The sequence below is a fragment of the Chelonoidis abingdonii genome, chromosome 6, assembly GCF_003597395.2.
Source record: "Chelonoidis abingdonii isolate Lonesome George chromosome 6, CheloAbing_2.0, whole genome shotgun sequence".
Classification (NCBI taxonomy): domain Eukaryota; kingdom Metazoa; phylum Chordata; order Testudines; family Testudinidae; genus Chelonoidis; species Chelonoidis abingdonii.
Window position 1 is genome coordinate 98,189,626 of NC_133774.1, and position 24,468 is coordinate 98,214,093.

General features: G+C 41.8%; 1 protein-coding gene across 2 annotated transcripts in view; it reads left to right on the forward strand.

Annotated features, from left to right (window-relative positions):
- MAMDC2 (MAM domain containing 2) overlaps nt 1-24,468 on the forward strand; it is a 107,500-nt gene that overhangs the window by 53,112 nt on the left and 29,920 nt on the right. For both annotated transcript variants that reach the window (XM_032798156.2, XM_032798155.2), the window contains exons 4-9: nt 4,254-4,338; nt 5,586-5,723; nt 10,643-10,899; nt 12,729-12,822; nt 17,034-17,180; nt 19,363-19,628. In XM_032798156.2, the coding sequence (XP_032654047.1) occupies nt 4,254-4,338; nt 5,586-5,723; nt 10,643-10,899; nt 12,729-12,822; nt 17,034-17,180; nt 19,363-19,628 (987 nt within the window). The remainder of the gene's footprint in view (nt 1-4,253; nt 4,339-5,585; nt 5,724-10,642; nt 10,900-12,728; nt 12,823-17,033; nt 17,181-19,362; nt 19,629-24,468) is intronic.

The following is a 24,468-nucleotide window of genomic DNA, read 5'->3' on the forward strand; positions in this document are numbered from 1 at the left end:
GGAGCTTCCGGTTCTTCACGTCGGCAGCCTCCATGTCCTCCTTTGGCAGCTCACTAAACCAGCAGGGTATCTGATGGACCGGCAGGGCATATCTGTTGATGGCGTGGATCTTGTTCTTCCCACTGAGCTGGCTCTCAGGACCTGTTTTATCCTTTGGTGATACTTGATGTTGCTGTCTTCCTTGCCTCCTCATCATGGTTTCCATGTGACTGTGGGATGCCAAGTACTTTGTAGCTGGTCTGATGTGGACGACTGGTAGTTCCACCCCTCCAGTCCTTCCCCTCTCTTTCACACCATCCGGCCACACTTCTTCCAGTCCGAATGACATCCCGATATCCTCATGCTAGATCTGCGTCAGGTGGATTAGCGAGTCGATGTCTCGTTCATTCTTAGCATAGCAGCTTGATGTCATCCATGTAGAGGAGGTGGCTGATGGTAGTCCACTCCTGAACCTGTACCCGATCCAGTCCTTTGTGATTATCTGGCTGAGGGGTTTAAGCCTATGCAGAACGCAGCAGGGACAGTGCATCACCTTGGGATATGCCGCACTTGATGGCCACTTGTGCAAGCTGTCTTGAGTTGACTTCCAGTGTTGTCTTCCATAGTCCCACTGAGTTCCTGAGGAAGGTCCTTAGTGTTCTGTTTGACTCTGTATAGCGCCAGAATTCACAGATCCACGTGTGCGGCATTGAGTCGTAGGCTTTCCTGTAGTCATCCAGGCTGTGCTCAGATTGGTCTGTCTAGACCTTGAGTCTTGGCGGACTGCTCTATCTATGAGCAACTGGTGTTTTGAGCCTCTGGGTGTTGTTCCCAATGCCCTCTGAGCTGTGCTCATGTACTGGCCGATATGGTCCTGTAGCTTGGCAGCTATGATGGCCTGATAGACTTTCATGTTGGGGGAGGCAGGTTATTGTCGGTAGTTGGACGGTTCTTGTCCTTGCAGGGGTCTTTCATGATCAGCACTGTCCTTTCTTGTGTTAGCCAGTTTGGGTGGGAGCCTGCTGCTAGCAGCTGGTTCATCTGTGCTGCTAGGCGTTCATGCATGTGTTAGTTTCTTTAGCGTAGATGTGGATCATGTCTGGTCATAGTGCTGTCCAGCTCTTCATGTTCTTGACCCGCTGCTGGATGTCTTCTACTGTGATGGTGACTGGTTTCTGTTCTGGAGATTGCTGTGCTCTGTTCTCAGGTCTGCAGCCACTTTGCACTGGTGTTATGAGTCTTCTCTTTCTCCCATATGTTCTTCCAGTACTGTTCAGTTTCTGCTGCTGGTGGCTCTGCTGTTATTATTGTGTTGCACTTCAGTTGGGAGTACACTTTTGATGGTTCTTTGAGAAAAAGGGCATTTACTTTTTTGGCCTCTGCTTCTCTAGTGTATCTCCTTAGCCTGCGTAGCCAGTGCTGTGAGCCTTGTTTAGCAGTCTCTTAGGGCTTCAGATGGAGTCAGGCCCTTGTATTTTTTCAGTAGCCGAGTCTTATCCTTAATTCTCTACACCCTTCTGTAGTTCCACCGGCTGACTAACTTCTCTCCGAGTCGCCTTGATCTTATCCCCAACCTCATTTCCAGGGTGGGTACATACTGTTGTTCTTCTTGATCGTGAGCCAAGCATTCCAGATTACAAAGGCTGTAGCGTATACCAGTTCATATGGTTTGTAGTTATGGTTGGTAGTAGGGATTGTCATGAGGGCTCTATTGCCATCTTCTAACATACTATTCGTGGTACTTCTCCACTGAGCCTTGGTATCGCGGTCTTGCGGAATTGACTGTAGCTATTCTCCATGATCTTAGCCTCATGTCAGCTGCTGTGCTCTGCAATGGAGGGGTGGCAGTGAAGTTTCAGCTTCAGTTGGGCTGCACATCCACTTGTTCTTCAGGTCTTCTTGAGTCTGGATGTAATGTGGAGTGGTCTATCTCAAGCTGGGAGAGCAGCTTACTCTTTACTATGTTGAAGCGTTGGGTAACTAGCTGTTTCTCAGTAAGTGTGGATGTAGGTCTTTTGTCCATCCACAGTCCCCTCATACGTTTCATATATCCCCTCTCATTAGGTCTACTGTTGTAGTAGCATTCCATCAATTCCAGGTTCTCTTGTCTCGTCCATGAATGGTTTGTTATGTGTGTATATATATATATATATATATATAACTAAACTATTGGTGTATGTAAAGTAAATAAGGTTTTTAAAATGTTTAAGAAGCTTCATTTATAATTAAACTAAAATGCAGAGCTCCCAGACCTGAGTGCCACTGAAAATCAGCTCACGTGCCGCCTTCGGCATGCGTGCCATAGGTTGCCTACCCCTGGATTAATATATAATTGCCGAAATATTGTCAGGGACAATTTTCCAAATAAGCCTGGGATCAAGCTGGGGCTGCCAGAGTGGTATGCAAAAATCTGATCTGAGCACGCATGGTAATTGGACAGAAAGAGTAGGCATAGAACTGCATGTATGTAAACAGGTCTCTACTTCACAAAAGGTGTCTTTGGTGCAAATAGGACCTCACTTTTTAAGGTCCTTCCAAAAACTCCTATAGAGTGCATGATACTCAGTTTATGTAACTGCCAGGGATGAAAGAATTAATTCTTCCTGTAACCTGTTAGCTACTGGTTGCAGGGCATCTAGGCATTTTAAAACTGATTGATTTGGAGATTGATTCGGGATAGCAATCTATTAATTCTATCCCTAAAATCAAGTAGTTAATGCTGACCTCCATATATGTTCAGTCCCTAAAATCAAATAATTAATGCTGTCCCCCACCAATGAAATCAATTAGTAGTCTCCCCAAATTAATCAATTCTTACCCCACTTGGATAAATCAGCTATGTCCTCAGATCAGTAATTAGTTCCCCATCACCACTCTTCTTTAGAGAGCTGCTTAGCTTTTGTTACTCCCATGCTCACTGGTTCTTGTTTCTGCTCCCCTATCCTCAAAGGAGCAGAGGGTTAGAGGCTTACAGGGCTGTACCGATACCCAAGCTCCTTTCCATAGAGTATCTGGCACTAGCTTTCTTCACTTTACAGTCTGGTCTCAAAGCTCCCAGCTTATTGCTAGCTCCTGCACTACCTCACTAGCTGCCTCCAACTCTCACTGAACCTTCTAGAAGCTTTTTTCCTACAGGTCCCTGTGACATCACTACCTCACTGAGTGACAGCATGAGACCCATCCCCAGGTTCCATTTATGTTGACATACAAGCTTAGAAAATCTCAGCAAGTAACCCTGAAAAAATCATTGTCTTGAATGGTGGCAGTAGCTATACTAGGCCCCTGTTTTTGGTCTTGTCTTTGTCACAGGGCTCTTGGGAACAATATAGACCTGTGATGGAATGATAAGGATGGTCATTCCCCTTAATGTCCCCAAACTGTGCATACACACATGCATAAGAGCCTGAGGTGGGAGGGAGGTGCTCTGCCCCAGCAGTGGTACTGCAGCAGGGGTAGTTCTGTATCTGAGCCTGTCCCCAGAAAAGTAAATGAGAAATGTTCTATTGATTTTAGTGGAAGCAGGAGCAGGTTCCATGCTTGTGTAAAATATGGTAGGTTAAATTCATCTGTGATGAAATGCTGTTCAAGTCACTGGAGATACCTAAGAGTTGAATTTTTCCCAATAGCCTCCAGGAGTAATGGGAGGCACTTTGATACATCCATATACCAGCAGTAGTATGCAGAACCCCTAAGTGTTTGCCTTGCCAGCATGGGCTGGAGCCATGGCCTTGTTCCCATTCTGATCAGACATGTCTCTTTTGGACATTTGCTTCTGGAGCAGTTGCAGCCATAGCTGCCTCCCATGCAGGAGTATTAGAGCAGGGGAAGCAGGAGACTTCTGCCTGGGCCTGCTCAGCCCGTCCTACTTAAGAGTAGCCATAATTGTGAAGTTTTGAGAGAGAGGATCTGTGGGTGTTTATCTTTTTATAGTAAATTTTAATGTGCATCTGAAGATGCCATATCAACAGCAGATGGGTCTGAAGTCTGTTATCTGCAAAACAGGTATAACATAGTGGGTAAAATGTAGGCTTCCTCTCACTGCCCATCAATGTGCTTTAGCACTGACTTAGAGGAAAAGAGCAATACAGTCTCCATGCCCATTCCATCCTTGGTCTCTCTGTTGGGCTGCCAGCAAGGGCACCGCTAGTGATTAAACACAGGACGAGACCACTACGTTTATTTAGCTACTCTAATATCCAAATTCTAAAGTTTAGATATCTGATATAGTAACAAATATTAGCACCCAATTATACTATTGTATTTATATTTTCCAGATTGTACTGGAAGGTGTACTGGGACAAGATAATTCTGCCAGTATAGCAGTTTTTGAAATTAAAATAACTAGTGGATATTGTATTGGTAAGTACCATCCTTCCCCCCCCATCTGCATAGATGAAAACAAAAAATATTTTTAATAGAGAATAGTCTATCATAGTCCATGTAAAATATTCACTATATTTAAACTGTGTGTGTACATGTCTAGGTCTGTATGACACAGAGCTTCACTTAAATGTATATATTTCTGGGCTATTTATTGCACATTCAAGATCTACTGTAGGACTCAGAAAGCTAGACTGCTGCAAATATTGGACATAACAGCTGCAATCCCATGACTAACTGTCCATTCATGCTTCGTTATGGACATGTCCGAGCAGTTCCATAGTTACAGTTGTGTTGATTATTGTTCTTAACGTAGGAATTTAAGTCCTTTAATTCCCCATGATATTTCCCAGACATCCCTACCAAAGTAATAAAATTGCAATGAGCAGGAAATATTTAAATTTGCAGGTAAATGTAGTGGTGGATGAATCAGCATTTGTCCATTCTTGTGTGTATAAATAACGCTTACTTTGAAATGTTATCTTTTAGTGTAACATTTTATTGTGCTCTTTATAACTTACTTATCACAAGCCTCACATGCTTGATAACTCACACATACTTTACTCTTCTTTGGGCAGCCTACTTTTTAAACATGAAGTTTAAAAATAATCATTACATCTGTTTGGCTCTGCAATGAATGTTCAATAGACAGTGGGCCTTTCTATTTTATAGTGCCAGCCCTGCTCCAGTTACGACAGTCACTGCTATAAATCTCAGCTATCCAGCTGCCCTTCCTAGCCTGTCTACCTGGCTATGTGACTACAGACCCCAGCCAGCTCCCTGCACATACACTCCATTTAATTGAGCTCCATTCCAGTCTCTCTTGGACCCACTGTGGTTCACCAGTGGGAGCTCTGGTCTGACAGGCCTGATAAGGGTCAGAAAGTAGTACACCGAGTCCCTGTTTTGGCATTTGCAATATTTTAATTGGTGCTAACTTCCAGCAATTAGTGAGATACCTTAGCAAATGTCAAAAGAGCAAGTGGGATTGAACAGGATGTGACACACTAGTTCATAGCACACATCAAGGGTCAGTGGCTATGGTAGCGTAGCAGTTTACATTGCTTCCTTTGGCTAGCTAGTAAGCCCTGTAGCTGTTTTTTTCTTAGATTACAGAAGGCTAATATGTGGTCTCTACTAAGACAATACAATGGATGCTTAGCAATAGCCTTTCTTGCCACTTCTGTAATGAACATATGTGATCTTGATGTTATCTGCAATTGCAGAATGTGACTTTGAAGAAAATCATCTTTGTGGCTTCATGAACCAATGGAACCCCAATGTAAACTGGTTTGTTGGTGGAGGCAATATTCGAAATTCGCAATCCATCTTTCCCAGAGACCACACATTTAACAGCGAATTGGGTAAGCAACAAGTAGATTATCTAAACTAATAATAATCTTTGCAACCAAAAGCATCTAACTTTTAACTTGCAGTAGCAACTAAAGGACTCAACCAGGTCACATGATCGAAAGATAAACTAAGACTTCTTTACTTTTGCTTACCCTTTTGTCAATGAAAAATAAAATAAATGGTTGGCAAATAATATTGTGGCAAATATGCTGCAAAGGAAGGTCTGTGCTTTAAGAGAAAGTTAGGAGGCCAGGTCCTTGCTACTCATAATTCCTCTTTTTGCCACTCCTCCTGAGGCTACTTTCTTCAGATCTAGGCTGAGGGGGACAGAAAGGTGATGTAAAGGCCAGCTATTCTCCATTCTTTTCCTAGATTATGTTTCACCTACTCTCTGAGGTATTTACACTTCCCTTGTTCTCTTTATATTTTCCCCTCATCTACTTATTAATCGTGTATGTGACTGGAAAAAAGTCGATTTATTTTTCATTCCAACATTTTCCTGTTCTAAGTTTCTCACATTGGAATGTGAGAGTCACATGGCTTGAGATATTTAAAACAAGAATGGACAAGGTATTGGAGAAAATACTGTAAGGAACAATCCTGCATTGGCAGATGAAGAATGGGCTAGATGACTTAATAGTGATAGAAAATACCTAACATCTATGATTCTAAAAGTTTTGATCCTGTTTTTCTCATTAAGTTCTTGTCTTCATTTTCTTTCATTCCCATCATTCTTTTGGGTCTGTTTTACTTTCAGTGGTCAGGTAGCTTTCATATGTAAGTCCTATTATCACTGATGTGTTACTGTAATCAATTGTATCTGCAGCATTAATAGGAGACTATTTCATCTGTTCAGTGATTTAAGCCCTGATCCTACAAAGCTTTTATGCACATACTTAATTTTGTGCACTGTGAGCAGTCTGCTTTAAGAGCAGGATTGGATTTATCATGAAACAAACTGTGCGGTGGCACAGGGCCCCCAAAGACAGGGCCCCCCAAAATGCAGGACAAATATCTGACAACCTGCCTCCGAGTCCTGGCTGCCTGCAGGCCATGGTCAATGGCCCCACGCTGCTCCCGGAAGCGTCCGACTGTTGGCACGTCTCTGTGCACCTCTGGCTGGGGTGGAGGAGGCGGCTCTGCAGCAGGGCTAAGGCGGCTCCGTGCCTGCTCTGCCTCCCTTCCTCCACACAGCTTTGCTCCCAGAAGTGGCCAGGATGTGCCTGCAGCCCCTGGGTGTGTGTGTCTCATCGTGCTGCCCCCTCCCCGAGCACGGACTCCACAGCTCCCATTGGCTAGGAACTGTGGCCAATGGGAGCTACAGGCATGGTGCCTGTGGGCAGCGGTGCGCAGAGACCCCCTGCCCTCCTTCTCCCCCCCCCCCGCCCCGCCTAGGAGCTACTGCCGGGGGGGTGTGTGTGTCCTGGTCACTTTGAGAGCCATGCTGTCTGAGGTAAGTGCTGCCACCCTGCCCCGTCTCCCGCACCCCAGCCCCTGACCCAGCCCAGAGCCTGTACCCCTCACCCAAACATCCTCCAAGAGTCCACTCACAGCACCCCCTCCTGAACCACAACCCCCATCCCCAGTCAAGGTACCTCACTTTATTTTCATTTACTTCCCATTACTTATAATATGAGGACGAAGAAAAATGGCGGGGGGGAATAAGAGAGTGTTCTTTTTCATGGCTGGGTCCCAAGCGGGGAATCCCAAAAATGAAGCTGAGCACAGGGCCCCGCTAACTTTTAAAATCTGCCACTGTTTAAGAGCAGTCTGCTCAGTGTGTAGAACTAAGCATGTGTATAAGTCTTTGAAAGATTAGGCCTAAAGTATCACTCTCATGGCAACTTCTCCTCATTTTGTATTGTGCTCCTTTACTCTAGTCTCATGTTCTGTTCATATTTTACATTCTGCTCTTTGCCCAGTCCAGACTTGAGAAGATGTAAGGCCCTTATAGCTTACTGAAAGAACAGCAAATTGCTACAAACTTTTTTTTTCTTTAATGAAAAGTTAGGATTCTGAGTTGCTTTTGATACGAAAAAAATTCTACTTGGACACTGCTTTGTAAATATTAGAGATATAGTTTGTGAAGCAGTTGCCTCAGACATATAACAGATGTGTTTTCCTTTTCCTTTTTAAATATACAAGGAACTTGGCATGAGGGAAAAAAGTTGACTTTCCTCCCTCAATGGTAAGAAAGACTAAAAAATCTAATTCTCCTTAAAGCCATATGTATTACCAAAAGCTCTGCTCAGCAGGTATTAGGAATTATACCAGGCTGAGTGGCCATTTCTAAGTGGGCTGTGTTGAACATAGTCATATGTATGTTCAATATGGATTTGGCCCAAAATTCAGAAAGCAAGTGAATGTCTTATACATTGCTCCAAGAACTAGTATCCTGGTAAATGGTTCCTGCTCTAAATAAATGCCCCTTACAAGGGAAACAAGACCAAGATATCTGTCACCACTTTTATTGGTTGTAACATTAGACTAGAGGAGACTGCTGCATTTTGCAACAGCTTTAGTCTCTGGATGAATTTAAGATGTAACCCCAATGAGATTTGCAGGTCTTCAGCACTTCTGAAAATCAGGCACAAGGTATCTTGACTTGAGCATTGAAAAACTGAGGCACATAAAATTAGCAAACTCTTCTACAAATGTTGGCTGTAGATTCTGAACCTGTGTAACTTGAATGAAGGAACATGAATGCAAAAGCTAGTTAAACTCTGACTTGTACTCTAAAAATAGAGCAGGTGTCATATTTTGCCATTTTAACAGACTTTATTGATTTTCATGTGATCTGCTGATTTTGATAGTACAACAAAAGAATGTAATGCTGTTATATTTAGAGCAGTGACTATGATTCAGGTATAAAATCCTGTAAAACTCACACGTTAAAAATCTTATTTTGGGACCTCGTTCTGACTGTCATCATTTGTAGGGAAAAAAGACATGAAAGGAGATTAAAACTCATCAGTGATTCAGTTAACTTGAAAAAGTTAACAAATTTTCTGAAATCTTTATACATGATTGTTGTGCTCTGTAGTCAGTTTAAGAGAAAAGAAACCATCCACAATTATATCTAGGACAACTGTTATACGTTTACAAATACTGAAAACTCATTGTCTGGATTTTAAAATTATTGTATATGACAACGTGCTGCCAGTTACAGAAACATTTTCATCCTTGTAATGCTGACCCATACATATTCCAAGCATTTGCTTATCATTGATACTGAATAGAAGAATTCAGTGAGCAGAAAGCATAGGGGATGAAACACAACTCATTTATGACATCGACTTAGATGGGGTTAGAAGCCTTTTATTTCTTTAACATAACAAGAGTTCTGTTCTTGTAGGTCATGGAACACAAAGCACTTTAAAGGCTTAGAGGATCCTTCAGATCTCTCCCTGTACATAAAACTTATGCAGTAGATGCCTTTTCCTCACCACTTTGTTCGAAGTGCCTCTTTTACACTGTAATAGCAAAGACAGGGCAGACTTTTTGTAGTTCCTTGTTGATGTTACAGGAAAGCAGTTGAGGGCATTCTAAGGAAAGCAATAGGCAAGACTTATAATTCAGATCTTAAACAATATGAAGTGTGTGACAAAACAAAAAAACAGGAAATTAAGTGATGGATGACACCTCCTTCACTCATGCCGCTGTACCTTTCACCCCCCACTCCCACAATTGTATGAGTTGAGTACAGAGTATCAGTCTAACACTGCTCGGCCCCCAGACAGCTAAACAATTGGTAACCAATTTAATTTGAGTTTAATATGTTACACTTTCAGTAGCCTACATTTGGTGACTCGCTGAGAATCTTTCACCATTTGTGGATGAGCTTGCCACAAACCATGAAAGTTAAGCTGTGACAACTGGTAACACTGCCTGGAAACAATGAAGCACCAAAAATGCCCTAAGCCAACTGCAGTTGAAATGAAACCTAGGTTGGGAGGGTGGTGGCGAGGCAGGAACTTGCCAGACTATTAGAAGAGGCAGTGATGGCCAAGTTAGCCCTTCTCATAGTCCAAGATGAAGTGGTCAACAGCTAAAGCTTCCAAGTTCATAAAATATCAGCTAATTATTTAGGCTACAGAGATGAGGAACCTCCTCAGCAACAAGTTTATACAAACCAACATACAAACCTTAAAATTTTAACTCTGAAATAGCTTGTGGCTGTGGCATTTCACTCCACTGTTGTATATATTTTCAACCTGCTGAGCAAAATTTTTCCATTATAAACCTCATCTCTAATCAGTATATATTATTTTATGTCCTATAACTGTGCCAACGCTGAGTGTACATCAGAGAAAGAGAGAATGTAAATATACGTGTAGGCATACGCACATGCAGTTCAGATAAACAGAAATACATATAAAGGGTCAAATTCTCAGTTGGTGTAAATCAGCATAAATCCACTGAAGTCAATGTGATACATCGATTTACACCAACTGAGAATCTCTCATCATGTGTGTGCAGGAAGTAACCGACTTCTTCCATTCTAATCTGACTGGGACATGGTAAGTGTCTGTCCTATGAATCTTTTCATTTGTGAGTTTGGAGAGCAGATTTTTTCAATCTAAGGTAAAACTGAAGACTTAAACGACTTGAGACTGCGACAGGTAAGGGTTGTGACGGGTTTATTTACCTCTGGAATCCCAGTCTCACAAAATCACAAGCCACCAATATGCTATTCATTGGACTGTGCAGAAGAGGAGGAGAGAAGAGAAAGGGAAGCAACATTTGTAATTTCTCAAGTGAAGAGAGTATTACTACTATTAGCATTTCTAAGGGGGCCCTCATAGTAGTTATCCAGTGTGTGTGATGCAGATGTGCAGAAATTTGATATGCTGCTCATCTATTGATACATCTATTTAATTGTCATTTTCACCATTATGTATATTCAAGAGTTTTTATATATATATTTTAGGTCACTACATGTATGTAGACTCTATTTATGTCAAGCATTTCCAAGAAGTGGCCCAGCTGGTTTCACCTAAGACAACAACCCCCATGTCCGGCTGCTTATCCTTTTATTACCAACTTCAGCAGGAGAGCAGCATTGTTTTTACTCTCTATATGAGAGATATAAATGGCTTTTATGAAGAGATCTGGAAAATAGACAGTACAATGAATACAGACTGGAGTTTAGCAGAGGTTGATTTTGATGCACCATACCCAATGGAGGTAAGACAATCAAATACCTGTGCAGTCTAGCTATATCGTTCAGTTTGCATTTCAGCTCTGTATGTCAGTGCTACCGACATACCGCTTCTTCTCTATGTCATAAAATCAAATAGAACTGGGGTTCAGGACCTCTCAGGGGGTCACGAGGTTGTTATGTGGGGAGTCGTGAGCTGTCAGCCTTCACCCCAAACCCTGCTTTGCCTCCAGCATTTATAATGGTGTTAAATATATTAAAGTGTGTTTTTAATTCATAAGACAGGAGGGGGGGTCGCAATGAAAGGGGTCACCAGTAAAAGATTGAGAGCCACTGAAATAGAACATGTGTATCCCTGTCATCATGTCTCTTACCTTCAGAGGGCCTCCTAGTGTCCAGGTGTGGCATTGCAAGGAGTGACTCAGTCTAGCACCTCCTTTTTGTTGGTTTGTTATGTATGGCCTAGTCCTCCTACCAAGTCTCTGTTCAGTTCATTCCCCTTCTGGGGTTAATAGAACAGTCCCCAAAATAGGAAACTCAAAGTCCATCTCCTGACCTCTGTCTGGTGCTTGATATTCTTAGCTTTTTATCTTTGCCTGAGTTTCCTCTCTTGGTCTGTAAACCCTGTCTGCCTCTCCTCTGGATTCCAGCCTGGGGACCTTATTTAGGTAGTTAAGGACTGTTCCTTCAATCCCACCACTATTTTCCCTTTACTTCACACATCAGCATCCTCATAAAATCAGCAGGCTCTGTTGTACCTGCATTGACTCTGATTCCTCACAGCTTCTCCTGGGACTAGCTCGGGAGGCATCTCCTACAGGCCAGTCTCAGTTCGTCTCTGCAGCAGACGGACTGTTCTGCTAGCAATTCTTTGCCCCTTTCTTCAAGGCAGTCAGTAGCTCTCTCCTATGAACAGGAGTTCCTCTCAGCCTTCTCCTTGGAGCTGGGGGTGTGCCACCCACCTCTTGCCTTAGATTAGTCAGTTGCAAGGCCTTGTGCCAGCTCCCCTCAGCTGAACACCTTTCCTAGTAGGCCTTTCAGTCTGGAGGGTTCATCAGGCTAGACTTCTGCTGTCAGCATCTGCCTACTCTGATGGAGGAGGAAGCCTTTATACTGTTCCTCTTCTCCTAATCCCTTCCTTGCCCTGCCCTCTCTGCAGGATTTGGGTCTTTAAAGGTACAGTCTTCTGATTCCTTCCCTAAGCCCCATTTATTCCCAGGACTTTTAGGTCTCTACATGTATCTTTTGAACTCTTCTAAACATTTAAAGGGCCAAGCCAAGTGGTAGGGCTGACTAATAGGCACTGTTGCCCTCTATCGTGGCCTACCCCACTGCAGTCTCATTTGAAAATAAATGCACTTTTAGAAGTTGTGGTAGCTAATGCACCTGAGCATACTTTCTGGGCTGTATTATTCCTTTCCCCTGTTCAGATAGGATGCCTCCAGCAACCACAGCTTAAATCTTACTCCTCCACAACCCCCCTTAACAGAACTGTCTCTGAAAGCTAAAATTGAGCTCTATTATTTATTATTCTAAATATCAAGGATCTCCAAAAGAAATATCAAGTAGAAGGTGTTGTTTATTCTTTGCTGACTCTTGATGCTTCACAGAATGGGAAGAAGATTCCATTCCTGACCACCACCCCCACCCCCACCCCCACCCCACGGCCTTGAAATGTTCATGTGCATGGACCAGAATTTGACTCGCAGTGTTCTGTGATATAACTGAGTTAATCCCAATATCTGCACTACCCTCTCAAAGAGGTTTGGTAGTTTTTCTAGATAATCTGATCAGAATGCCAGATGGTGAAGCTGTGTTAACACATTGTAATAAATTGCCATTTATTTTTTTTCAGGTTATTTTTGAAGTTGCTTTCAATAGTGCCAAGGGAGGCTACGTTGCTCTTGATGACATTTCTTTCTCTCCAGATTATTGCAGCAATCAGACAGGTATGAATTCTTTTGAGTATTTACTTTCCATAGCTTTTCTCCCTTTCTTTGCCTCCTTTTGTCAGTCTTGGAATATACTATAGTGACATTCAAATACTAGCCTATTCAATTTAGCAATGCCACTGGCTTCCTCCTCCTTTTAAGAAATAAAATGGGATTGTAGAATAAGTGATACATGCAGATTAGAAGTGAGGGTAATTTTACCCGTTGTAGAGCGCTTTGAGATCTGATGATGAAAAGCACTATATATGAACTAGGTATTATTTATTTTATTTTATTTTATTTTATTTATTTATTTATTTAATTATTATTATTATTAGCCATTGACAACATACTTAGGGATATGGTGGATTCTCCATCATACGAAGTTTTGAATTCAGGACTGGAAATTGTTCTAAAAGGTGTGTTATAACTCAAACAGAAGTGATGGGTTTGATGAAGAAAATACTAGGTTGGGTTTTATGACCTGAGTTATGCAGGAAGTCAGACTAAATTATCATAGTAGTCCCTTCTGACTTTAAAATCTGTGAATCTGTAGATCACCAGAGCTTCAAAACTAAAGCACAACATTTTAAGTTTTGAGTAGGAATAAAAAAGATTATTTTACCTCTGTATTTGGCACCGGTGTTACCATTGTTGGAACACTGTGTCCACACTTCAAGCAGGATGTTGATAAATCTAGACAGGGTTCAGGGAAGAGCCACAAGAATGATTAAAGGATTGGAAGACATGCTTCTAGTAATAGGCTGAGCTCATTGAGTCTATTTAGCTTAAAAAAGAGGTTAACAGGTAACTTGACCACAGTCTGCAAGTGCCTTCAAAGGGAACAAATATTTGATAATAGGCTCTTCTATCTAGCAGACAAAAATATAACAAGGTTATGACTAAAAGTTGAAGCTAGACAAATTCAGACTGGAAATAAATTTTTATCAGTAAGGGTAATTAACCATTGAAACCATTTACTAACAGTTGTGGTGGATTCTCCATCACTTGCAATTTTTAAATCGAGTGGTTATTTTTCCACAAGATATGATCTAGTTCAGACAGGAATTATTTAGAGGAATTTCTATGGCAGACTTCTAGGTCAGACTGCAGGCCATGGAATCTATGAACACTTTTACAACATATTTACAGAATGTCATTCATTTCGGCAATTGATCCAAAATAGAATGGTCTGCCCTTCCTCCCAGACAAGTTGCATGCTCCATGCTGCAACAGGAATACTAGTTAGAGTGCTGCAATTCTGTCTCCCTGAGGTTAAACACATTACCACAGAGGCTGAAGCTGGTACAGCATGCCTCTGAGGGAGTGTGGGACTGGGACAGGTGCCCAAAATTAAATAAACAAGGTGCCATGGTGAGAGAAGGCCACAGTAACTGGCAAGGGTTCTTTCCTTCCCACAGTGATTAACACTGGGACATGTCCTATCCTTCTACGTGCCTGGTACGCCATTTCAGAGTTGTACATCGGAAGATATATTTTGGGGTCATGTGGCCTATTAACTTCCCTCAGTTGATGGAGTGACTAGTTGCCTCTGAGAGGGGAGTTCTGTCAGGATTTTATTAGGTTTCCACAACAACAGAACTAAGCTGGATCCACATGATGATTGTTGCGGGGCAATTAAGGCCAGGATTCAGCCCTTGGCAGATACAGTGTCTGTCCCTGGACTAGCCAAATACTGTTTAGTTTGAATGTTGCTTTTCATTGCTAAGTAACATTCTAACAAAATGATTAACGATTTCCTATCAAACTTTTGGTCACAATTTTGACTTATTTTGAAATGGGAAGAAAAAAAAACATTTTGTACTGATCTAATGGAAAACAGTTTCTTCCTTTTTTACATCTGTATGTGGTCTCTGCAGACTTTATCTGCACAACTTAAAGATGTATTCTGTGGAGGGCATGAGACTGAGGTCCCAGATATATTGCTAATCTATCAGTCTTGGTTTATTGAATGTAGTTTTTTGTATCACTATTTTCTCTTCTCCTGTTCTAGTTTTACTCATTTTTGTAACAGTCTATGCTTGGGATTTATGTATTTTGATTTCTTGATTATGTTTGCAATAATGTTGCACTTTGATGCATTTATTACTTATGCTGTAATGTATTGTCCTTTTCTATTTTAACTTTCAGATGTTTATTTGATGGGCTAAATACAGTCTGTTACCTCTTTAGAACACCACAGTTTATTCTAAATATCCTGATGCAAATTCTTATCCACTGTAAGTGCGTGGAACTCTAGGTTGTCTGTGGAGCTATATCCACTTATGCCAGGTCCGATTTTGGCCTATTAAGTTTTTCTGTGTGAGAAATTCATGCCAGTAATTTCCTTGGTGTTTTGTTGAAATATTTTCAGTTATGTTTTAACACTTCAGTTTTTGTCACCAATTCCCATATTTCCATCTTTAGTTGCTTTGAATACTTCTGAAATTGCTTTCTCTTTCTGCTTGGCTTTAGTGGTTCTCTGCCTCCAGCTGTCCAGGAGACTGTATGTGTCAGTTCCATCTGAAATCCTTTGTTGTACAATAGTGACATTAAGTTGGATTTTTTTTTTTTGTAGGAGTCCTGATTCAAAAGTGCACAAATATTACCTCAGGTCTTCAAAAATCTAGCAGCCACTCATTAGTCAGAGGACTAAACTTACTAGCCACAGGCTGATTCAAAAGATGGGCCCTTGCTCTTCAGGCCAATGCCCTAATGAAAAGCTGAGTTAAATCAGCACCCAGAGTCAGGGTGCAGGGATTCTTTCAAAGTGCTGTTCTTGTACTTTATTTGACACCTCCATCCTTCACAGCTGGCTTGTAGGTGTCTGTTAAATTTAAAGCCACCACAGCCCCATTTGTCTGCTGGAAAGGAGGAGGAGCACTTGCTTTCTGTTTTTCCTTTGGTCTTCCAGCTGTTGTAAGGAGTAGGATCTCCAAAACATTAATCCTCCCTTGCCCTCCTAGCTGCTGCAATAGGGTTGGTTGCTAATAGGGCTGGTCTGTTTTCAGTCTTCTGTAGCTTGGGAAAACCATGAGCAGTAGTAGAGGCATGGAAACTATATGTCTGAAGCCTCAGAATGATAGCACTGCATGAATTTACATGTGGTTCACATTCAGAAGGTTATCTTTACAACTACAAGGGCTAGAACCCTTTTTCCTTTTTGCTAAACTAAAGCTTAGATTCCACAGAAATTGATAGCATGGATCCCCACACTTACTATGGGAAAGCTCCTACTTGGCAGTAGCAAGCAAACTTTTCACTCCCTGTATTAGCTACTGTACTGTAATGCTATGGAGGACTGAGCCAGGCCACCACAGAGCTCACATAGACGTGACCTACCACCTATAGGAACATCACCTGATTGCCATATGTTGATTCTTGTAAAAATGATCTGTGAATATCTTTGAGAGAGAAGCATTTTTCTTAGAAGCAGCCTGCTGAGTGGGGATATTTTTAGATTAAAATTCTGGCCTTTGAATTCCACACAGCAGGAAAACCAAAGCCTTCAGCATGGATGAAGAGATTAGCTCAATTCTTTAATAAATTACACCATTTATAGTGATGTTTTCATTTGTGCAGTGAAACATGCTATACTAATGTGAATTAAGCAAAGCTCCAGATGTCAGCAGCCATAAATAAAAAATACTACACACACACACACACACACACACACACACACACACACACACACACACACACACACACACACACACACACACACACACACACACACCACTTACCTTTAGGAAAGGAGGGTTTGTTAAAATGAATGAATAAATCTTAAATATTTATCTTAGAAAGTTATCACACTGGAAATCTAAATATTATTATACACACATTTTGTCTGGATATCTTTTGAATAGAGTAGGACAAAAAAATGTCTGGATGTCTTTATGCATTTACATCCTGAAGGAGAGATTTTATTTTCTTTTGACATCTTTTGCGTATTTATTTTTATGGGGACTGTGAAAGAGGTATATTTCCCCCATTGGCAAAATATAAGAAAATAGGATCCATTTGTCATACAAAAATGATAGTTTGATGTCAGCCTGACTATGTGCCATATGTATAAAGTATGTGTGTGTATCTGCTTGTCTTCTGCAATACACCCAATTACTAGTCATGAACAGAGTTAAAACAGAATACATTTTGGCATTCTTGTTCTTCAAATACTTATGCATACTACAGTATACTTCTCCTAGCAGAGCATGTTTATCTTTTTGCAGGATTTTCTTTCAATCCTGCTGAGGCAAGCTGCAATTTTGAGGAAGATCTGTGTCATTTTTATCAGGATCACAAGGATGGCCCTGGCTGGAGCAGAGTGAAAGTAAAGCCTAATGCGTATAGGACAGGAGATCACACTACTGGATTAGGTAAATCAAAAGTTCATTTAACTGGAAAAGTCCAACTCTTTAAATTTAAAGGTTAAATTACTCTTTATTCCAGAACAGGCTATGCAGTTGACATACTGCTCTGCATTGAGGGTAGGGCAGAAAGATGCTGCCCCAGGGGGAGTTCTGTAACCCAATAACCTGTTAGTGCCAGCTGGCAAAGGGCCACAGAGTGGGTGCATAGAGAGTACAGGTGTCTCCCGAGTCTGTCATGTACATTCTGTTTCACCAGAGAGTGTCGTGCATCCTTTAATAAACAATTGTCATACTGATCCTCAGAATTGTTGCAAGATGTCTGTACAGATGATGGTTAAAGAGTTGTGTGTATGTACTGAAAATATATTTTAACGTCTGTCACAACCAAAGAAGAAAACAGGTTTTCTTCCAGAGTGGAGGTAAGCTGCATATCTGTTGAAATGTAAATTAAGCATTGTAAGCCAACACAATAGAAGACCTATTTACATAGAGAGTCAACAGAAAAGGAGCAACAAGGGGTGAAAAAACAAGCTATTGGGGTTAGCCTAGCTGTGTGCAAAGAAAATGGACTTGGGGTGAGAGTATATGCAGGAGGCAAGGAAGACACCCCTTTATCCTGCATCTAGGAAGTAATCAGGCAGTGTGATTACATTCATAAAAATGAGATCTCAACCAGACTTGGTGGAAAATGCTGCAAAGGACATTTTGGGGTGAGAAATTTATTTAGACAGAAGGTAGTCTCAAAGTAAACTTAGTCTATAGGGATTGTGTTATGATTTGTTTTATATGTAACCCTTCTGTTTCCATTATCCTCACTCACTGTCTCTTAACACTTGATCATTGATAATAAACTAGTGATTGTTTTCACTATAACTATATCTCAGTGCTGTGGTATTATACAAGAACTGCTCCTGAGTTGACTCAAACAAGCTGGTATGTACCCTGTCCTCATGGGGAGAGCAAACCTGATGTTTCTTGGAGTGTGTAGAGTGTTGACCCTGCGGGGGAACACTTTGAAGCGGCTTGGTGACTGGGGTACATGTATTGTTAACCTGCAAGGCAAAGTAGGAGTTGCCATAACCCAGAAGATAGATAGTTAGCAGACTGAGGTATCCTGGAGTTGGCACCTAGTTAAGCACAAACAAGTGTCTCTCCTGCTGGAGGCAGGGTGTTGTAAGGTGACTCTCAGTCACGGGCACCCTGAGAACCGTCCCAAGCTCCCAGTCATATAGAAGGAGCATGCATACTCCACTGTCCTTGTGAAGGTCCTAAAGGACTATGACTGTGTCTGGCCTTTGAACTTCAAGAGAGGAGGATCCTTGTGCACTCCCATTACTACACCCTCACAAGTGCCAGGAAAAACCTTGCCCTTTCTCTGTGGGAAATATAGGGCCAGATCCTCAGATGATCTAAATCAATGCAGCTACATTCAAGTCAACAGGTCAACACAAATTTACACCCAGTGAGGATCTGTCCTATACTGTTTTTCAAAGCATGCTTTGAACTACTTGTAGGAATTTATAATAGGAGTTTTGCTTAACTTTTTTAATAAGGAGAGGTGTTAGGCACATGAATATATACTCTATTCAAGCATCCTGCTGATTAAAAAAGCAAGAATTGCATACCAGTAGTGCTCTTACCTCTCCAAGGCAGGGGCTCAGGATATCTGGTTGTTTGGGGAATATCCTTTTTACATTGTGGTTTCTGACGCTGCTTATATAGAACCTTTTTGTGTAGCATTCACCACCATTCAACCACAGCTACCAAAGAGGCTTGCATCTTCTGTATGAACTATTCAGTGAGGACCTGGCAATGAATAAAGTGCCAAGTGCACTACCGTTATCTCCTCTGAGAAGGGAGTGGTAGCCCTGAAATTGAGTCAGGCTGCCAATGGAGCCAGCAGGATGCTATAAAATTGAGGGGTTTTTAAGGTAATTCTGCGAAGTGTTGATCTCCAGTGAAGACTGGAATCTGGCCATGTGCAGTCTTAAATTTGTAACAGCAGGGAGTTTATTTAGGATTCTGATTTGAGCACTACAAACAGGGTTTTTATATAATTAATTAACCTGCTAGTGGAAACTCACTCTCTCATTAGCACCAAAATCTGCTGAAATGACTAAAGCTTCTTTTACCTGTGAATAGACTTTGTGAATTGTTTATTAGACTCAATAATTGTACTGTTTCACAGGTTATTACTTGCTGGCGAATACAAAGTTTACCTCACAGCCTGGATACATTGGACGTCTGTATGGCCCCTCACTGCCAGGAAACTTGCAGTATTGTCTGCGGTTTTATTATGCCGTATACGGATTTTTCAAAATGAGCGACACTCTGGCTGTTTATATCTTTGAGGAGAATCATGTGGTTCAAGAGAAAATCTGGTCTGTCTTGGAATCCCCAAAGGGACTCTGGACTCAAGCTGAAATCACCTTCAAAAAGCCTATGCCTTGCAAGGTAACAACCAGCATTTCTTGTGTTTTGTTTTTCTCAAAGGTGTAGATGGAGATTTTTAATTCACTTCCTTTCTAGAGGGAATGTTAATCATCTTTGGCCCAACACTGCAAGGTGCTGAGAGAGTCTTTAGCTTCCAATGAAGTCAGTGATGGAATGGAGGGCAATCAGCTTGCAGCAGATAGTCAGAATCTTAGGGCACTTGTTAGCAGGTTTATCCTATTATTTGTTTGTATTGAGGTTGTGCCTCCAGGCCATCAGTCAAGGATCGGTACCCTATTATGTTAGGCATGTTACATAGGGATAATGAAGAGAGAATCCTTGCCCCAAGAAGTTTGCCATCTGAGTAATCCTGGTGCTCACTTTATTCCAGAGGATATTAGTTTGAGTTACAGCTATAGCTGTGTGCAACTTGGTGAATTTGATTCTCATGGGCTCCATGTACATATCATTTTAGTTTTTGCTTCACAGGGGTGTGGCTGGGCAACGCCTCACTAGCATGGCACCTCCTGCTGGTCGTCCTGGGAATTAGCTCTTCCAGCCTGGAGTGCCCTCTGCAGGCTGGTGTCTCACCTACTGCAGGCCCCCATGTCCCACCCAGACTCCAGGGCCCCTTTATCTTGGGGTGCTGCCCTGTAGCAAGGCGGCCTGGTTCCCAGCCGCCCCAGAGGGGGACAAGCCCCGGCTGAACCCCTCTACATGCCCCCTGGCACTGCCCCACATTCTGATTTCCCCCCCCTTAGGGGAACCTCCACCCTCTGTCCCCACCTTGCCTCAGTGGCTAATGCCAGTCTCCATCTAGCCCCTGCTCTCTGGGGCAGACTGCAGTATGTAAACCATTCATCATTGGCAAGGAGGGTTGGACCAGTTACCTCTGTCTATTCCCAAGCTATACTTTTGTAGTCCCAGTCCCTTTCATAGGCCCCTTTTAGCAAGGCCTGCAGCCTGGGGTTTTACCAGGCTGAAGCTCCCCAGCTCCCTCTGCCCTTCCCCAGCACTGATCCACCTCAGGTACCCTTCAACTCCCTGGCAGCCAGGTCCTTCTCTCTCAGAAGCTAGAGAGATTCTCTTCTGAGCTCCTGGCCCACAGCCCTTTTTATAGGGCCAGCTATGGTCTGATTGGGGCATGGCCCCCAACTGTGGCTGCTTTTTCCAGCCATAGCCCTCTCCAGGGCTGCTTCAACCCCATCAGGGCCGGAGCAGGGTGACCACCCCACTACAAGGGAGTTTGCAGCTGCCTTTCTCATTTTCAAGATTTAACAAGCCCAAAACCTCAAAAGCAAAAATTTCTGCTCAAACTGCTGAATTTGTCTCAGTTTCTTAGTCAAAACTACCAAGTTTCAACCTGAACTCAGAAGTCAGTCCAAGTTTACAGACATTGGTGAAGATTTTGTGGAATCTGGTTGGAGTTTGTACCAAAAATAGGTGAATTAACAGTTTTACTCAGAACCATCCACACCAACCCTCAAGCAGGTCATCACACTCCTTCTACTTTTCTCTTTTCCCCCAACGTTAATTTAACTTAGAGAATCCTCATATCAAAATCAGCCTAGAAGTCATTGCATCAGTTTTCACTGTTCCTCTCTTGGGGGTTTGTCTACACAACAGCAGGGAGGTGTGATTTCCAGCACTGGGAGGCATACGCACACTACCTCTGCTCAGGCAAGCATGTTAAATAGTAATGTGGCCATGGTGACAGCTCGGGATAGCCACCTGTGCGTGTACACAGGGGGTCAGGTGGAATTGTACTCAGGTGACTAGCTCAAGTTACTGACCATGCCACCCCACCTGCCCTGCTATATTTGGAGAGCTAGCTCAAACAGAGCTAGCATATATGTCTGCCCAAACTCTGAATCGCATTTCCCAGCTGTAGTGTAGACATACCCTTGGAACATCATTGCAAATGGTGCAAAGGATTTTGGGATACACTTCAGGAGGACCAGCTGCGAGCAGCTGAATGTTGGATCATGGTATGAAAAAAATGGATGACACTATTTTAGATTTTGAGAGTTTGATAGTAAACTTAAACAGTGTTAATGGCTTCCTGATGCTTCTACAAGTGACCAGTAGTAGAAGGGAATTGAACTTCAGGAACAGTATGATAATGCAGAAGGAGACAGGCAGTCATAGATCCTGACCTACATTAATACTTTTACAGACCTCCTTAAAACTTTAAGAGGTTGTGGTACAGACATGAAAATTTGACAAGATGAGATGCTGCTGTTTGAACCCTAAAATGGTGCTGTCTCCACAAGTCTGCCACATGGTACTGCCATTCTTTTTAGCAAACATCAATTTAATTCAATATAGCCCTGAATACTTGGGGGGGGGGGGAAGATGTGTGGTGTGTACACACAATGATTGTATGCCCAATTTCGTATGTGGGCTCCAATCCCAGACAGGCACGAAGACAGACATCTGCTTTATGCACCTACTAAATATCAGTTTGAGTGCCCAAACGCAGGATTTCATGGGCTAACTTTGCTGATATTTTGAGGCCTCAGATTTCCTTGACTCCAGCCAATCTAATTTTAGGTCTGGAACTTTACAGAAACCACAGTGGTGAAATAGGTTTAGGACACCACTCCCCATGCAATAGATGAGAACAGTACCCTGCTGCCTGGCATCAGTAAATCTGTCAGTATGCTAATATGTCCATTCTCCTGAGGTAGCAGATAGACTTGCCTGTGATTGGCTCCGTTGCTTTCTATGATTGGCTCTCCTTTCTTTGAGTAATACTGTGGAGTAGCTTTGTGTAACTGCATAAGAGACCCCTCAGGGCATAAATGTTAACTATTGAGAGGATATGTTTTTGCTACTACTCTTGTTCAAAGTACATACCAGGCTGTAAAACATGTCTGTGAGGAGACATGCGTTATAGTTCCTTCAATATGTTGATGACGTTTGCCAGGAGGCAGATAACCAGGCTAGTGTGATAGAATGGTATGTATGTAACTGGGGCCTGGATTAAGGCTAATTGGTTGAGGCTTCAAGCAGACAAGACTAAGATGACATTAGGTGACCGGGGAAGAAACTGTAAGATTTGGTGTGAGTTATATTAATGTTCTTAACTGAGGGAGCAAGCTGCCATTTGTTATGCAGGTTTGCAGTGCAAGGGTCTTCCAACAGGTGAGGCCAGCATAGTTTTCTCAGTCTGCACTAGATTAAGGGTTTGCCCATCTTTTAGATATAGATCTTGCTACTCATTTCTGTCTTTGCTCCCCTGAGAGTTGAGTACTGCAATGCACTGTCCATATTATCAGACACACAGTACAATGGCTTCCCTCCTGGAGAGAGCACAAGCTCTACAAAACCATAAAGGAATCTTCTGCATTGAAATCTGGCTATTGTGAAACTTTCTACATAGGTTTTTAGCTATGATACTAACAAAGGGTCTGGTTAGTAAATCTTTACCTGAGTAGTTCCTTCCTCTGCGAACAATCCCATTAACCACTTGCATGGGACTACTTCAACTATTACGTGAGTAAAAGAGTGCAGATTTGATTCTGTAGTGCTGTTAGTACAATCACTTCAAATGAAAGCTAAAAATTACTACTGTGCATGTGTGAAACCCAACAAAAACATACACTGGACAGATTTTGAAGCTATGCATAAGCTAACAGCATCTTAAAACATTCCTACAATGGGAAAATGTTTTTTTTCACCTTCCTATAGTTAAAGGTATTTATTTTGTTTAAACTTTCTAGGAAAAATTTCTCCTTGGGCTGAGACCAAGCACACCCCAAAAGAAGAATTTAAAAATAAAAATAATCTTATGAACATGTGAAAAAGGGTTTTTGTACTGAAAGTCTCAACCTTAACTACAGAGTATCAGGCTCTGTCAGGTGACTGCTATAATTGCAAAGTCACAATAAATAGTAATGACATTCTTGTATGCATTTTCAAATGAATATGGAAAACTGCAAAAATTCCATGAGAGATTTCAAATGGTGTGATGGGAAAATGGCTCCAATAATTTTCCTAGGACAATGGAAGAAATATATTCCCAGTTTGATTTCTTTTAATATGACTTATCTGGAAAATCTTTAGAAACTAATTTGAATTTTTTTAATTGTTTGGAAAGTTGTTTAATGCATTAAAAAATCTTTTAAAAACTTGATTAGCAAATAAATAACCAAAATACAGTTTGTATGTATAATTTCCAGGATGTCTGTAGACAGGGTTAGACTGGCTGAGAAGCGATCAAGGGAGTATTCCTATCTTCCTTTGGACCGCCTGAAACCTGCAGGGGGTGGGAGAAACCCAATGTGCAATTGAAGACTCAGGCTCCTTGAACTCCTGGCAAGTCTTAGGAGTTTCAGTCGCTGCCCAAAGAGGTTTTTGGGTGGGAAAGTATCAGTGGGAAAAGAAGTAGATTTACATGAGGACACATCTCTCTGCAAGAGAAAGGACTAGAGGCTTACATCTTTTAAACGAAACCTTGGGTCTTCAGCAGTTCTTTGATCTGTATTCAGCTCAGTAGAGCAGTATTACATGTTTACAAGTTAATGACTTCTGAAACTAGACTTGTTATCAGTGAATTTGTATACTGTGCAGTAGGTCTCAGCAATGTTATTCCTGTGAACTTAAGGTTTATTTCTGTTTTCTATGTGTTACTCTCACAAGACTTTCTGAGCTGTGGAGAATACCTACTTTGAGGGTTTTATAATTTACTTAAAATTGTGGAAAAAACCCTACCTGAGTGTAGACTCAGCCTACTCATTTTAAGGCTGATATGACTTTTTTGTTGACTGGAAGGCAAAATTGCAGCTTAGTTTCCACTATAAACCCAATCTTAATGATGTAGTAGTTTTCATAAGTAACAAAAACAGAATATCTTAAC